Genomic DNA, 16942 nt, shown 5'->3' with positions numbered 1-16942 from the left:
TCTCTATGTATTTGTCTCTCTTACTTTGGGGTTCAAATATCTCCCTGTTCTTGTGGAAGTCCCTGGCACAGCTTTAGGCTTATATTCTCATAGCTCCACAACTTGCAGGAAGGAGCAGGGGCCATCATGGCATACGGTAATTCAACTTGTGCATTTATGTAGCAAGGCATTGAGTCTGAAGGTGATTCACAGGCACATTGTGCACAGAGTAGATTTGTATATTAATTACAGCACTGTTTTCTGGAAGATGACAGAAAATATCTTCTTTTGACAAAATCAGAATAGCAAGACAATTTTCCAAAAGAGAAACAAAGTATTTTGTGGAAGGGGCCCCTTTTTATCTGACTTATACAGAGACTGCCTATGTGATAGTGATAACCCTATGTCTCCATCCTGGCTGCCCCAGCAAAAATCCAGGGATTATCCCTGAATGGCTCTGGTTGAACTTTCTGTCCATCCTGGAACAGCACTACAGCCAGAAGAATCTGATGTTCTGATTAGCCAAGACTTAATCACAGGCAGTGGAATCAGTTCTTCTGAAATTATAAATATTGAAACAAGCAAGAGGGGCATATCCAAAAAAAAAAAAAAAAAAAAATTGATGGGATGTCCCTGACAGGAAATAACAACAACAACAAAACCCCTCTATATCAGGAAACCTTCGTAGTGTTCTTTGTATATACAAAAACTGGTGTACACATAATACAATAGAAAATATTGGCCTAAAAAGAGCACCATGGCCAAAGGGACATGACCTATTTTAACAGATGATTTGAGAGTTAAAAGATAACTTGGAGGGCATCCAATTCAGTCTCATCATTTTCCAGATGGGGAAACTAAAACCCAGACAGAGGAACAGAAGTGCTGAGAGCACACAAGTATTTGGTGGCAGAGACAACCAACTAGGTGCCTTTTGACTTTTTTTCCCCCTACAATGATAGGTTTCTTTGTTACATCAACAAAAACAAAAAGTATAGTCTTGTTTCTGGTTTTCTCTCCGCCCTCAAATCTGTATAATATGATTTTGCTGCACTCCAACAGAAAGCCTCAGGAAGAGTTAGTTTAACCTCCTTAAGTTCACTCCCATCCCCAAGGACAGACATTCACTTTCCTTGGATTGGAAGTAGAGCCACTTGTTGCTTTAATGGGCCAAACGTGGTCTGGACCTGCAGGAGGAGACACCGTTCATAAAGAGGTTCTCAATTGCACTGCAACCTGTTCTGGCATCCTGACTTTGCCCCCTAACCCCAGCCAGAGAAAGAGAAAGGCATTCCCAATCAATGGGGACACTTCTGCCTGCCGCCTCTTTTTTCTTCCTGCCATCACCTCTTTCCTGCTGTTTCTTACTGGCAAAAACTATCACCAGGTGCACCAGATGCATCTCTGGAAATAGGTAGGAGGGAGCCTTACACCTGTCAGTGCTAGAGAAGAAAGTGCTGTCTGCGGAGTTCTCAGTTGTTCCATCTCGGCAACGAAGTAAAGAGAAGGGATGCGTCCGAGGTTTTTGACACAGACGTGCTGGGGAAACGCGTCAGTTCACGGAGCTCTGACTCTAGTGACTACTGAAGACCAAGGATGCACTCCCATGCCTAGCGTCTCCTCTTGAGTTCTGTTTCCCTGCAGCCAAGCTCAGCGCCTGGCCCTGGAGACCCCTTTGGGTAAAGCGTCTTTAAGTCATGAATCAGGCTCCTGTGTGCATGTGTGGCTTTCTTAGCAAGAACTAGCACAGGCGGCTCAGGAGTAGAGTCTAGCTAGGGTCTTCCCGCGCCCCTCCCTCACTGGTTTCTCTGCCTCTCCCTCGTGTTCTCCCAGATCTAAGAGCCTAGGCTCCGGACCTAGGGTTTGGGAGCAGTCAGCACGACGTCCTCGCCCCATCCCGCGGCTGATGACACCCGTGCCCAGAACGTGGGTGTGGGTAGGGAGGCTTCCACAGTGAGTTGGGGGCGAGGGCTAGGCTCTTGCTTGCTCCCCGCAATCCCTAGATTCCCTGGGGACCACGAAACTCCCATTCCGAGGAAACCTCCCCCGATTCCCCAGCCGCCCACCCATTTCCCCCCCTTACCTCAGTACGCAGCCCCTCCCTGCGTGATGATGCAAACCAGTGGGGAGGGCTGGCGCTGGGAAGGGTAGGGAGAGAAGGAGAGCCAGCGAGGGAGGGAGGGAGTGGGAGGAGGAGGAGAGGGAGCCGAACGACCATTTAAAGCGATAGCAATCCCTGCCCTCTCCCCAGTGCTGGGCTGTTGGAGAGAGCGAGCGGCAAGCCGGTGAGCGCGAGCGCGGCGCGCCGGCCGGCTAACCCGAGAGCGCGAGGCGCCCCAGGCTGGCAGGCACCGCGGGACCCCTCACCCACTCTGGTCGCCCCTCCCCGGACTCCCCCACCCTCCGTGCCTGCAGGAACCCCTGGGCTTTCCCGGAGGAGCTCGCCCTGAGGGGCCCGGACCTCGGCGAGCCCACCACCGTTCCTTACAGCGCTGCCGCCGCCACCGCAGCAGCCGGAGCAGCATGGTCCAGCTGAGGAAGCTGCTCCGCGTCCTGACTTTGATGAAGTTCCCCTGCTGCGTGCTGGAGGTGCTCCTGTGCGCGCTGGCGGCGGCGGCGCGCGGCCAGGAGATGTACGCCCCGCACTCAATCCGGATCGAGGGGGACGTCACCCTCGGGGGGCTGTTCCCAGTGCACGCCAAGGGTCCCAGCGGAATGCCCTGCGGTGACATCAAGAGGGAGAACGGGATCCACAGGCTGGAAGCGATGCTTTACGCCCTGGACCAGATCAACAGTGATCCCAACCTACTGCCCAACGTGACGCTGGGCGCGCGGATCCTGGACACTTGTTCCAGGGACACTTACGCGCTCGAACAGTCGCTCACTTTCGTCCAGGCGCTCATCCAGAAGGACACCTCCGACGTGCGCTGCACCAACGGCGAACCCCCGGTTTTCGTCAAGCCGGAGAAAGTAGTTGGAGTGATTGGGGCTTCGGGGAGTTCGGTCTCCATCATGGTAGCCAACATCCTGAGGCTCTTCCAGGTAGGGGGGCGCTCCCTCCGGGGCGGAGCACACCGTGGCTACCTGAGCCCTTAACCCTAAAAGGTGGCTTGGACTCCGGTGGTTCGGGTCAGGTCAGCCGTCGCTCATTTCTACCCTGGAGATCCTGCCGAATCCCTCCCACCCCGCCCGAGGAGATACCTTCCCTGCTTGGTTTATTTCCCTTCCATCTCTCCCCTGTCCACGCTCCACTCCATCCGGCTTGACATCCTGGATTTATGGCCCCATTTACAAGAAGCAATCTGCGAAAAACAAGGCGATGATTTAAATAGGTTTGCATTAGGGTGAAATATGGTCCGAAAACAGGCTCGTAAAAGTGCCGGGCTCCTAGGAGAGCTGGTTAGGCGAATGGAATAGGAAAGATGAGACGATGCCTCCAAACCGGGCATTTCCCAACTCCCCAGCTTCCCACCCCCAAGCCAGCCTGCCAACCTGCACTCCCTTGGAAAATTTGGAGACAACCTTAAGGAGGCACTTCTTAAATCGAGGGCTGGGTCTTAACCTAGATATGTATGTTAAGTCCCCATCTCCCTCGGGTTGATTTCCCGACCTGTAGCCAGCCTCCGCGAGAGCCCAGGGCGCCAGGTACTGGGACCTTCCTCAGGTGGAGAGATGCTGCCTGCAGACGTGACCCCCCGTTGGTTTGCTCCAGGCAATATTTTGCACCGTCTAAATTACATTTGCTATCCTGCCACTGGCCGGAGCTGGGCGATCAGCTTTCCACTCCTGCCACTTCAGACCTCAGCCCAGGGATGAGCTCATGCGAACTGCGAAACAAAATCGCTCTCCCTGCCTCCTCCCTCCTCCCCCCCATCACCCACTATCTCCCTGACGCAGACCCCAAGCCACATCATCGGCTTGGAGGACGATTCCCGGAGCGAGGCATGAAGGCGCCCGTTGGGAGGCAGAGGGGTGCGTGGAGCAGGGCTCCATGGTCCTCCTGCTCCGGTGCCCGGAGGGAGACAGAAAAATGGGAGGAAGGCGGATCCGGGGCCGCTGAGCGGTGGGTTCTACCGCAGTGTTCTCTCGCCTCCTGCTCCAGCAGCCTCTGCCCCATGGCTGCTGAGCTGCATTGGGTAGGAATTAGTGGCTTTGGGGTTTGGGAATTGAGTTTCAGGGTCTCTGTTATTGTAGGTCCCCTCCTCTGTGTCTTTCCCTATATGTGCATCACTCTCTTTTTCTGTCTCTGTCTCCTTGCTGTTTTTTTTTCTATTTTTTTCTCTCCCTTTCAACCTCTGCCTCCTTTCCTCCTCTGTCTTCACTCCCAAGTTCTTGGTTCATCTCAGTATTAAAATGACCCTTTCCCAATGCATAGCGGCTCTCTACCTGGCTGGTGGTACCCAAACCCAGCCAATCTCTTCGGCAGATATACATGCTGATCCTGGCACCTTTATGCTCTTCATATCTAGAGAACCGGCCCCTCTCAAGTGCTTTCGCTAAAGGTGTTGGGCTTCAGAAGGGGACTCTGTGAGACCCAGGCTGTCACCACATCACCTCCAGGAGTGTGAAGTTTGCATTCAGGAAAGAGGAGTGCCCATCCAAGGCTGCAGCTTGCATAGCCCCTCTGACACTTCCTGAGTGCCATCATGGAAATCTTTGGAGGCTTGCAAACCCAAAAGTGCTCTGGGGCTAGCCATCACTCTGAGTTCCTTGCTTTTGGGAAGAACCTGGCTTGTAGCTGAAACCCAGAGTGCTTCCTTCATCGTTGAGCTTAAAGCTAGACAAGTTGCCGTAGCAGTGCAGGCGGGAGAGGATGTCAGAGACATTACCTGAGAACCACTGGGGGCTGGGGGAGGTGACAGTGTTTTCCCTGTTAGCCCCTGGGATTAAAGGCACAAAATATTTTGTGTTTAGCACTTTAAAATTATTTTGCCTGTTTGTTCACTCGCCCTGGTCAGTACTGCAGATGAGCCTGTCTCTGTCTGAAAAAAGAGTGAAATGTTAAAGTCAAGAAAGGGATTACACACTAGGCTAAGGGACTGTGTTTCCTGAAAAAGATTCCAGGGGGAGCTGATTCCTCCTCTGGTGTGTGAACCTGAGGCAACTTACTAGGGGTTAAAAAGTTGGCAGGGGAGGCAGAGGGCTGGTCTTACATTATTTTCTCCATTCCCTGAGCTGAGGAGGAAGGAACCCAATGTTAGCGTTAGCATTATGGCTTGGGAGTAAAACCATTCGGAGAAAACACTGTCATGTGCCTCTAATTTGTAAATTGCAGCTATTCACGTTGGATTGAATAGCTGAGGGAGAAAAAGCCCCTAGTTTTCACCTGCACTTATTGAGAAGAGGCTGGTAGTTTGAGGAATGCACCAACTTGTAGCTTGGGATGCGTGCAAGCTAGATAAAACAGTTGGTTTGTATGTGTCCTGGTTAATCACTGCCTGTGTTGGAATATGTATTTCATATACCAACAATCTCTTCCAGTAACCCTTTTTGCGTGTGATCTTAGAAGCTCCTGTCATGTAATTCCAGTCCCCAGTTTTCTAGTTTCTATAAGCCTGCAAAATGAATAGAGAGAATAATGATACACATACCCATTGTTCAAAGCACACTTAGGGGGAGAGAAAAAGGACATAGTGAATGTCCTGTGGGATCCCAAGGTTCAGTTCAATTAAGAGTGTCCTATTTAAAAGAAACTCCTCCAAATGATTGAATTCCTAGCTTTCTGGTGATTTGAGTTTTCTTTTTTTCTCTGGTCTCTGCAGGTTGCTGTAGGGACCATGCCAAACCGATCACTTGAGATATACATTTATAGTGAGATAAGTAGGCTAGGAGAGGGAATACTTAGGGACTTAAATGGGGGATGCTGAGCACTGCAGAGAAGGAATGAGAAATGAGATGATCATAGATGTAACAAATGCCGCTGCCCCCAGCGAAGTCAGGAATAAAGTTCCTCCCTGAAAATTTGGACCTGGGCAAGAATGGACTACTCAAATGTAAATGGTGTCTCTGACTTTGAATTTTCATTTGACTGCTGGTGTACCAGATTGAAGATATGAGCTTAGCAAGTCCTCTTTCTCTCCTCTCTTTACACACTGAGTGGGTTAGTAAATGACATGTCTGAGGACGGGAATCATATCCAGTGGGTCTTCAAATCAATCCAGGAATTTGAGGCTAATGAAATTAGTGTGTGGCCAGGGCTCTGCCAACTAGAATTAAATCACTGCAACTGCCCTGCAATGCATTTTCAGCCTCAAAGAAACATCAGGGAGGAATTTCTGGAGATTTGTTCCTAAGCTTGTGCAAAATAATACTCTCCTAATGCTAAGAAAGATTAAAGATAAATTAATATTGACTATAAGTAACATATTTTTAAAAAATCATCACAGAGTTGGGATGGCTTAAAGTGGAGAGGTTATATAATATGGGGACCAATAGATAAATCTCCTCTGACCACTGTTTTATGGGCAATAAGGAAGATACATTATAACAGAAAGTAATGGGAACATTTTTATTCAAGGCTTCTCTGTTATTGACTTGAGAGCAAACACTCCCAGAGTATAAATTACTCTTGCTACATCCTAACTCTGAATGAATAATATTTCATGTGTAGTGACATGGTCTATGCTGTAGACTTGGAATTGAATGGCATCTGATTCAGGCAGGTGGATTTTTTTTTTTTTCTCCCAAAGCAAGTAGCTGGAAAAAGTGGTCAACTCTACCCTTGTTGGAGCATAATGCAAATCTAAGTCTGTGGACCTTATACCATAAATGAAATGCTTTAGTAAATGTGTCAGTGTTTTCCTTCTGTTAATTGAAATTTGAATGTAATATCAAACTTTTGGGATAATATTTTATACATAAATACCTAGATTTTTTTCATTTTCTCTCTCTCCATCTTATGTAATCCTATTGCGCTGAGCGCATAGGGTGGTATGGTATTACTACAGTGGTGAAATTTATTAAAAAAAAACTTTAACCTACATTTTTTATAATTTCATAAGTATAGGTGTCACTGTCGTTTGGAATAGTCTCTATAACAATCTCTGCCTCCACATTTACTGTGTTTTAGGAAATTTACCTAACAGATGGTGAGTGGGAAATTTTTAAAGGGGCATTTTTAAAAAGACCAGAGGGAAGGAATGAAGACATGCACATATTATATTTGAAGACATCGCCACGTGTATTTCGTGTATACATACCCATGCAATTAAGATGTTTTTGGGCATTTTTCTCTTTAAGAATACTTGAAACAGTAAACACATTTACTTCAACTTCATGAACATTTGGAGATTAACAAATGACAAGTGCTATATTTCTTACATATATACAGGTTATATCATAGGTTTAAAAGACCATACTTGGATTATACAGTGTGTTTTAGTCTCAATCCTGCCGTTAACTGGCTAAGTTACCCTAAATAAATCTCTTACTTTTTCTAGGCCTCATTTTCCTTATCTGATTTTTTTTCTTTAAAAATGTAGTTTCTAAAAGTCTGTAATCTTTTTTGTTTAGCTTGGAAAAAACTTTCTCTTGTCAAAACTGTCTTTGCATTTCCAGCTCCCACTTTTGGTGAGTTTGTAGGAACTTTTAAAATATATTTTCATACGGCTGTCTTGGTCATTACTAGTCAAGTTAATTTCTATATTCAGACTACTTTTGTATTATTTTACAATTTACTTCTCAATAATATATATCAAGGCTGCTGGTAGGGAAAATGATCTGTCAGGTCAGCTTACTGCATGTTCATAAGACACAAGGCAGGGAGTGAGAACTGTGGAATTTACAGTAGCAGCAAACTACAGCTTTTGTATCTCCATGTAGTATTCTCATTCATCATGGAAAAATATCAGACCTTTCTCTCCCCAAACTGAGAAATGATGACATCCCACCTATCTTCCTGGTCCCAGGGATGAAGTACGTGGCCCAGGTCAAGCAAAGCAGGTGATTGGTTCCTTTGTAATCATTTGACCTCATCCAGGCCAATTAGAATCTTCCCCAAGATGTTTCTCTCAGAGATGAACAAGAACATTATCTCCTCTCTCTGGAATTTTTAAGCTGGGGAGATGTGATTCTGGGGCTCCCAGTGGCCATCCAACACAAGGAGCAACTTTCTGTAGCATATAGTCAAGGAGACGTGAGTAGGGCTGAGTGGTGGGAGAGAGGGGGAGCCCTGATGATATTCTGGAACTCCTACATTCAACTATATCTGAATCTAGATGTGTCTGTGAGTTTCTAGGACGTGTTATTCTTTGAAACACATTTCTTTTTACTATTTTGAGTTTGATTTTAGCCATGTGCAGTTGAAAGCATTATAGCAAACACAGCTGATTTTCTACATTAATGTAAGGTTCACTGACTGGCATTCATTCAGTGAAAAATCTTGCTGTAGATAACACTTTCTTTACTTTAAACATAATTCTTTTAGCTCAGCTTTGGGACATTCAAAACTCGATGTCCTTCTCTTCCTAACATTTACTGTAATTGCTTTCAGCCTTTGTGATCACATCTTCCCTATCTCGATGCAGTTGAGAGAGAAGGCGGACACTTCTGATGTAAACTGCAGGATATATAGGCCTCCTATCTGAAAGCTTTGGAACCATACTTGGTTCCTTTCATTAAAGCAAATCTTTTGTTGATATCCCCAGGGCACAGAAACATTTTCATAGTATAATGGAATACAAAGTACATTAAACTCCTGGGTCACTCTACAGTAAGCAACAAGCCTAACTCTGCTTCCTGTCCCTTTTTACATTAAGTAGACAATTAAAAACAGCTGTAAACATTTCCCAACCATTAAAATGCATATATGATCTCTATGTAAAATGATATTTATGCAACATATAGTCAGTCTGGTTAATTAATGGACCTTTTGTGAATTGACGTAGTCAATATATATGTTTTCTGCAATTAAAAAATCAAAACAATAAAATCTATGTACAGGTAAATATCTGTCTGAAAGAGTGTTGAGTCAGCCTTCTTCATATTATATTTCCATGTTTGATAAGTAACCTGATTTCAACTATATTTACGACTAAATGTTTTTTGAATCACATTATTAGATTATAAAGTCAAAAATCAAATATATGAAATTTCAATGATATAGGATATATATCACATTTTATGCAAACAGACTTTCTAATCTTTTTTCAATAAAAGTAGTAGTAACCATAATAATAATTTGAGTCCTTACTCTAAGCCACTGTGCCATGTGCTAAAAGTACTTCATTTCATTTAGTTCTCACAGTAGTCCTGCAATGTACATATTCTCATCCCTGTTGTTCAGCTAAGAAAAGTTATTTTCGTAGCCCGAAGTCACATAGCTGGTAAGTGGCAAACTCTGGATTCAAACTTAATTTTGTCTGACAACAAACCACTATGTATACTGCTCAATTGTTGCACAAATGCATTAATGCTTAAAGTAATTGCAGATATTCCTATCCTGAACTTATAGTGGTTTAAAGACATCACAGTTGCTGATTGCTTAACCATATCTATTTACAGAAATATATGTTTTATTTTAATCCTAAAACAAGATTAGCTTTGTAGGCCCATAGAAACTTGAGCACACAAACCCTTACCTCCAAATAAAAAATGCTTGTTCTCCATTATGCAACAAGTAGCCCCGTATGCAGGAAATAAATATACGGTAGACTTTTCATTCAAATAAATGAGAAAAGATGTTTCATCTTGTCTTGATTCAGTACCCACCATTGCGGATCATGATGGCTCTTTCTAAACTTTATTTCATTCACTCCACTCTTTCTACAAACCTCAAGTGAGGAAATCCATCATTCAGATATGTGTGCAGAGTGAGAGGATTGTATTAATACAATTGCTGAAAGTCAACTTGATAGAGCACAGGAAGTACATCCTAATAAATGCAACGTTAATGTTTGTGTGGCCCATGGAGGGAAGGGTAGGAGAGTTTTCAGTTTAATGGGTTATTTTGCCACTTGCTGTAAAAGAGCTGCAGCTTAATAGTTTTATAATTGGTCATTTGCAGAATTCTCCATCTTTGGGTGTTGTGCTTTTGTCGTTCCACGGCTGCTGACTCTTTCTTTTATTCTTGATGGAAAGTAGCAAGAAAGTCACTTAAAGGGCTCAGTGTAGTCTTCTGCATTATTATTTAAACAAAAATATTTCCATTTTTAAAGTGCTCTTTAAACATTTTTATCATGTTTTAAACTTGACTGTGTTCTGAAGGTGTTAGCTCATGCAGACATGGGGGAAGGTTTCCCAGGAGAAAACACACACTCTATCGAAGGAATTATCAGAATTTCCATGTAGGGGTTAAGAATCAAATTCTGGAGTAAGACAGGCCCAGATTTAAATCCATACCCTCCACTTACTGCCTGTCTGACCTTGATCAAAAAGGTACCACACCTTTCACCAATTTTCTTATCTTTGGAATGGGTATAAGAAAAATGTACCTGTCTGATAGAGTAATTGCAAGGATTGCATGAAATATGCATGGAAATATTTTAGCAATGAGATTAGCATGTTTAATAAATTTACAAGCTATGTTAAAGTTATTAGATGGACATCAAGTGTCAATATTGCTTAAATAATCATTATTGCTAATTTTGAATGTTGCTGTTAAATTACTATAATAGTTATGCTGTATTACACTCTTCTCTGTTTCTTCTGCTAAATTGAAAATTTACATATATATATAATTTACATCTATATATATATAGAGAGAGAGAGAGAGCAAAAAAGAGAGAACAGTGAGAGAGAGAGAAGGAGAGAGATAGAGAGTGAGAGATACACACACACACACAGAGAACATTTTAGTGACATTGCTCAGTGGAATTAAAATTTTTATGGAACTAATTAAAGGAAATAACGAATTCCATGGACTTCACAGAAAGGCTAAGAGCAGTGGAAGTCTGGCAGCCTCAAGCTTGAATTCCATTGCGGACCCTTTCTATCTGCAGAGCTTTGGGAAAGTTACTTACACTTGTAAGCTTTACTCCTTCTTTCCTTATCTTTATTTTTTTAAGAAATATTTATTAAGCACCTTCCATGTGCACTTTTCTAAGTGCTTGGACACATCAGTAAAAATGTAAAAGCTTTCTCTGTCTCTCCTTTCCTCTTTTTTTTTTTCCTTCTCCCTCTCTTCTCTCCCTTCCCCCCCCCCTTCCTCCCTCCTTTCTCTCTCAGCTTACACTGTCATGTGTGAAAACAGATGGATGTTATAAATACATCCTATGGATGTTACAAGTTGGTGAACATTATGGGATAAGGAAAAGAATGTGGAACTTGCTGAAGATTGTTGGGTTGGTAGCGCTAGGGGCTGTAAATGTGACCTCTACTTTTAAGTAGGTTAATAGGGTAGATTTGATGAGGTGACAATTGAGCAAAGACTTGAAGTGAGGGAGTTGGCACAGTGTATTTAGGGGAAGACCACTCCCTGGGAGTAGGAATGACCAGTGCCAAAACTCCAAGGCAAAAAATGGGCCTGGCATGTTCAAGGAATATTGTGGAAGCCATTGTGGCTGAGTAGAGTCAATGAGGAGGAAGGGACAGCAGGAGGTCTTGAGGTCACAGATATGATGGGGCTAGTTCAGGCAGGGCCATCGCAGGCATTTTGTCATTTACTCTGTAGGCAGCTTGTGGTAGGATTTTAGCAGAGGTATGAGATGAACTATCTCTTCTTTGAAAAGAATAACCCTCTGTGGTATTGAGGGTAAGGGCAAAGAGTAGAATCATGGAGAACAGAGAGGAGGCATTTCCAGGTAGGATCAATCGTTTGGTGGCTTGAGCTTCTTAGAAGGAGTACATTTTGAAGGTTGAAACAGGATTTCCAGGCAGACAGAATGTGGGATGCGAAAGAAAGAATGGGATCGAGACCCCTTAACCCAAGATTTTGGGCCTGGGCAACTGGAAAGGTGAGATTATCATCATCCAAAATTGAAAAGATTGAGGTGGAACAGGGTTAGGGGTTAAGGATGAGTTTTGGAGACAGAAGGTTCCAGAAGTCTGCAGGTCTGAGGAAAGATCTGAACTAGAGCTACCTTGTATAAAATGGAGATATTAAGAATAGTGATGAGAAAGGGTTATTTTAAAGATTAAATGAGGAAATGGAATTAGCACTGTAGGTTCTAAAAACACTGAGCAATTAGTGAAACATAATTATCTGAAATGAAAAGAAATTCCTGTAGTTTGTTTCTGCAGTAAAGCTGAATGAAACGATATCTTATTATTTTAATAATATTTGTGACACAATTATTCTGGTCAGACACCATAACTATAAACATTTAGAAGAAACATTTCAGTTTCCTATGTTTCTCCGTCATGTTGTAATTGCAACCATATTTTGTAAGGTTTAAATTAGTTGTGATAGGGTGGCTCTTTAATGAGAATCAATTCTGAACTGCTTAGTTAATGCAATAATACACTATTATTATTTTATGCTCTTCATTAAACTTAGTTGAAAATTTGTCATCACTGATACACATGATGAAATTTAGGTAGTTACACAGGTATTTAATAAAAAAATAAGGGGCTTATCTTAAAATGTGCATATGCATACTTACTTTCAACAATTTCTCCAAGCATTTCATGTATTTTCTTGAATTTTTAAATTAAAAATATGATGGGGAAATTTTATCTCATAGGTTGTAAGCTCCTTTTAGTTATTTGAAAACCATTAAACAGCTTTTGTGGCTTAACCAAAATTCTGTTCCCTTTTCATTTGGCTACCAGATATTGGTCTAAGCATGTACTTACAATAAAAATGCATGACCATGTTGTCTCGACACATCTATAATTTTATTTTAACACTATCATTATGTAAGCTATATTTTAATTGTAGTTATAACACATTTTATGTCAACACACATCCATTTCTAGTGTTCAGGGGGAAAGCAGCGTGTAGTAAATTTTATCAAAATATAGCTTCTGAAGAACGGAACAGAGGGTAATTGTGTAATTCTGTATTTACCATAATTAAGTTCAATAGAGTTGGCATAATAAAATTAAGACTAAAAAAAAAATCCCCAAACCATTGAGGCACCATAGCTCCCACTCCTCCACCCCTTTCCATATCAGAGAACACAGACTTAGCATCTTTCTGTATAGAAATCAAGAAAAAACAGGCAGGTAAATGAATGATAGGCATGAGAAGAGTGGAACTATAGAAAGAGACATGGAAATGAAATGTTACTTTTGGATTTGGGAGGCGTGAAATACCCACTAGCTTGTATGTCTACTGGGATCACACTTTCTGAAACAGTTGAGCTAAAGGTAAAAAATGCTGTCCTGCCATCCTTATGAGGATGGACATATTTAGATGCTAATCATTGCACCCTGTTTCATTGAGATTATCACAAAAACTCTATTAGATGAGGCAAAGTACATTGTTTTGAAATGATGCCATTTCCTCAACTTCCACTCTCCAAGCTTGCATGCTCACATTCTCTCTCTCTCTCTCTCTCTCTCAGTCTTGCTCTTTGTCTGCCTTGATCTCACTCTCTCTCTCTGTTTCATGGATTATTTAAGTCTGGAGTGCAAGAATGGCTTATGGGAAAAGATTGTTGTAATTTTTTTTTTTTTTAATTATACTTTAAATGCTGGGATACCTGTGCAGAACGTGCAGGTTTGTTACATAGGTATACACGTGCCATGGGGGTTTGCCGCATCCATCAACTCTTCATCTACATTAGGTATTTCTCCTAATGCTATCCCTCCCCTAGCCCCCCACCCCCTAACAGGCCCCAGTGTGTGATGTTCCCCTCCCTGTGTCCCTATGTTCTTATTGTTCAACTCCCACTTATGAGTGAGAACATGTGGTGTTTGGTTTCCTGTTCCTTTGTTAGTTTGCTGAGAATGATGGTTTCCAGCTTCATCCATGTCCCTGCAAAGGACATGAACTCATCTTTTTTTATGGCTGTATAGTGTTCCATGTTGTGTATGTGCCACATTTTCTTTATCCAGTCTATCATTGATGGGCATTTGGGTTGTTCCAAGTCTTTGCTATTGTGAACAGTGCTGTAATAAACATATGTGTGCATGTGTCTTTATAGTAGAATGATTTATAATCCTTTGGGTATATACCCAGTAATGGGATTGCTGGGTCAAATGATATTTCTGCTTCTAGATCCTTGAGGAATCACCTTGCTGTCTTCCACAATGGTTGAACTAATTTACACTCCCACCAACATTTTTTTGAGATGACAGAGTCTTGTTCCGTCATACCCTAGAGTGCAGTGGTGCGATCTCAGCTCACTGCAACCTCCACTTCCCAGGTTCAAGTGATTCTCCCACGTCAGTCTCCTGAGTAGCTGGGATTACAGGCACCCACCACTAGGCCTGGCTAATTTTTTGTATTTTTAGTGGAGATGGGATTTCACCAGATTGGCCAGGCTGGTCCCAAACTCCCGACCTCAGGTGATGTATCGGTCTCGGCCTCCCAAAGTGATGGGATTACAGGCTTGAGCCACCGTGGCTGGCCAGTAATATAATTATATATACAATATAGCATGTGGTTAAGAGTGCAGGTGCTGAACATAGTTCACATTCCTGCTTTCCACTTGCTAACCATGTGAGCTTGAGCAATTTACCTGATTATCAGGACCTCACTATCCCCAGCAGTGAAATAATGATAACAATAGATCCGTCTGCATAGGCCTGTTTTCAGTGTTAAATGAGGTTCTTCATGTCAAGCACTTAATACAATGCCTACAGCACAGTGAGTTCTATTATTTATTATTAATAGTATTAGTGTCTGTATTTTTGGCATGTCAGGTACTGTCTTTCCTAGCCTTATTCCATTATCCCCTAACTCCCACTCCTGTCATGCACCCTATACAAGGGCAGGATTGTCACAGAGCTTTTGCCTATGGTGGTATCTGACCCCTAGTCATCTCTGAGGTTGGGCCAGTCCCTGGCATTTGTTGTTGCCCATTGACACAATCCCTAGTTGGAGAAGGGAAGTTGGATGTTAAGGCAAAGCAGGGTGAAAGAGAGATTATTTTCTCTCTTGTTCACCTAGGGGATTGAGTGAAATCGTCACACATCAGAAGGAGAATCAGGCAATGGGCAAAATGCTTAATTACATAGTTTAGTAGTTGAGACCAAGCTGGACAGACTGAATTGTAACTCCTTTCCAGCACCAACTGACAGGGGGAACTTAGGTGTTTATTGTAACCTCTCTAAGCCTGTGTCTACCTCTGAAAGAAAGAAATAAAGATATTAGGACATACTGCATACTGTTGTTGTGAACAATGAATAAGTCCTTCTAAAGTACTAGGCACATGCAAGTGCTCAATACATGTGAGCTACCATAACTGCTTATAATAACTCATATTATTAGTAAGTAGTTGAACAACTCTGAGATTCTTCCTTTTCTTAAATTGCACATGAAGTTTTGGAAAACCTGTTTACATTTGTCAAGTGTCACTTATATGAAAAGCCTCAGGAGCCCAGAAGTCTTTAATGTGTACTCCCAGTCAGAGCCAGCTCTGGGCAGGCCACATCAATACCACCACTACCACCATCATCGTTGCCATCATCATTGACCTACTGGTCATATTCAGTACTTTCTGTGTGCCAGATACCAAGCTTGTCCCTATAAATGGGTTACGTCATTTTCTTCTCCCACTCAGGTAGGAAAAATTCTTATCTTTTTACTGATAGAGACACTGAGGTGTTAAAAGGATAAGCAACCTGACCCTTAGTGAGAGAGACGGAGCTGGGATATTCAAGCCCTTTTCTCTGACTTCATGAACCCTTAAATGTTATTATAGTACATCCTGGTAAGAAAATCTTCTTTCAGCCAATCCTGTAAGAGTAGAGAAGATTCTTGATCTCCATATCTTTCTATTTCCTACGACACCCTAGCCTCAGTACTAGGAAGTAGTTAAGGGAACTCTTCAAAGACCATTTAAGGAAAACTTACTCCTTTCAGCCTTTCCTGAATCAACTAATATTTTATTTCCTTCTTAAGAATCCCCACACGTTCCTTTTTGTTAGTTACCTTGACCTTTTAACATTCTTACATTCTGCACGTGACTCATCCACTCTATTTAAAGTTAATTTATTTGAGGTCAAGTGTGGGTCCTTACTCATGCTGAAGTACAATTATCCTCTATAGCATCTAACTCTGTGCTTTTCATCTTGCAGGACTTCAGCAAATATTTATCTCAGTTTTGTTGAATTGTGCTCATCAACAGTACATTAAAAGTTATGCAGAAAATGCTTTCTCAAAAGGGAAACATTCTAACTAAAATTGTAACTGTTTTTTTAAATAGGATTATCACAGAGGTCGTGGTGCTGCATTTTTTTTTTTTTTAAGATTAAGTATTTCATATTACCTTATTTTAACATATACTGATGAGCCTGATGATATGGTTTGGCTGTATCCCCACCACCCAAATCTCACCTTGAATTATAATCCCCATGTGCCGAGGGCGGGGCCAGGTAGAGGCAAATTGAATCATGGGGGTGGTTCCCACATACTGTTCTCATGGTAGAAAATAAGTCTCATGAGATCTGATGGTTTTATAAATGGGAGTTTCCCTGCACAAGCTCTCTTACCTGCTGTCATGTAAGGTGTGGCTTTGCTCTTCATTCACCTTCTGCCATGATTGTGAGGTCTCCCCAGCCATGTGGAACCCTGAGTCCATTAAACCTCTTTTCTTTATAAATTACCCAGTCTTGGGTATGTCTTTATTAGCAGTGTGAGAACAGATCAATCACCTGAGATTTCTTTATCAAGCCTACAAATTTTCACCTGCTTATAACTTAGCTTATTGATTATGTCGTTGACTTATCCATTTACAAAAATATTATTTGATCATGCCAGGGGTGAATTAGGGTGGGGAGGTACATCTTAGAACCATAACTTGGTTTTCTAGAAAAGTAACATGAAGAACTAGAGTTCTCTCATATTTCTGCAGAACTCATTAATTGTTAAATTTCTATAATTTTATTCATTCAGGAATTACAAAACTATCTTAAA

The 16942-nt window shown here is 42.3% G+C and overlaps 1 protein-coding gene across 2 annotated transcripts in view; it reads left to right on the top strand.

Moving 5' to 3' along the window:
- The first annotated feature begins 2228 nt into the window (after positions 1 to 2228).
- GRM7 (glutamate metabotropic receptor 7) overlaps positions 2229 to 16942 on the top strand; it is an 880316-nt gene continuing 865602 nt past the window's right edge. For both annotated transcript variants that reach the window (XM_023218573.2, XM_023218571.1), the window contains exon 1: positions 2229 to 3021. In XM_023218573.2, the coding sequence (XP_023074341.1) occupies positions 2503 to 3021 (519 nt within the window). In that variant the 5' untranslated portion in view covers positions 2229 to 2502. The remainder of the gene's footprint in view (positions 3022 to 16942) is intronic.

This window comes from Piliocolobus tephrosceles, chromosome 2, assembly GCF_002776525.5.
Source record: "Piliocolobus tephrosceles isolate RC106 chromosome 2, ASM277652v3, whole genome shotgun sequence".
NCBI classification, from domain to species: Eukaryota; Metazoa; Chordata; class Mammalia; order Primates; family Cercopithecidae; genus Piliocolobus; species Piliocolobus tephrosceles.
The sequence above is the reverse complement of the archived record's forward strand: the minus strand, read 5'-3'. Positions and strand labels throughout refer to the sequence as shown.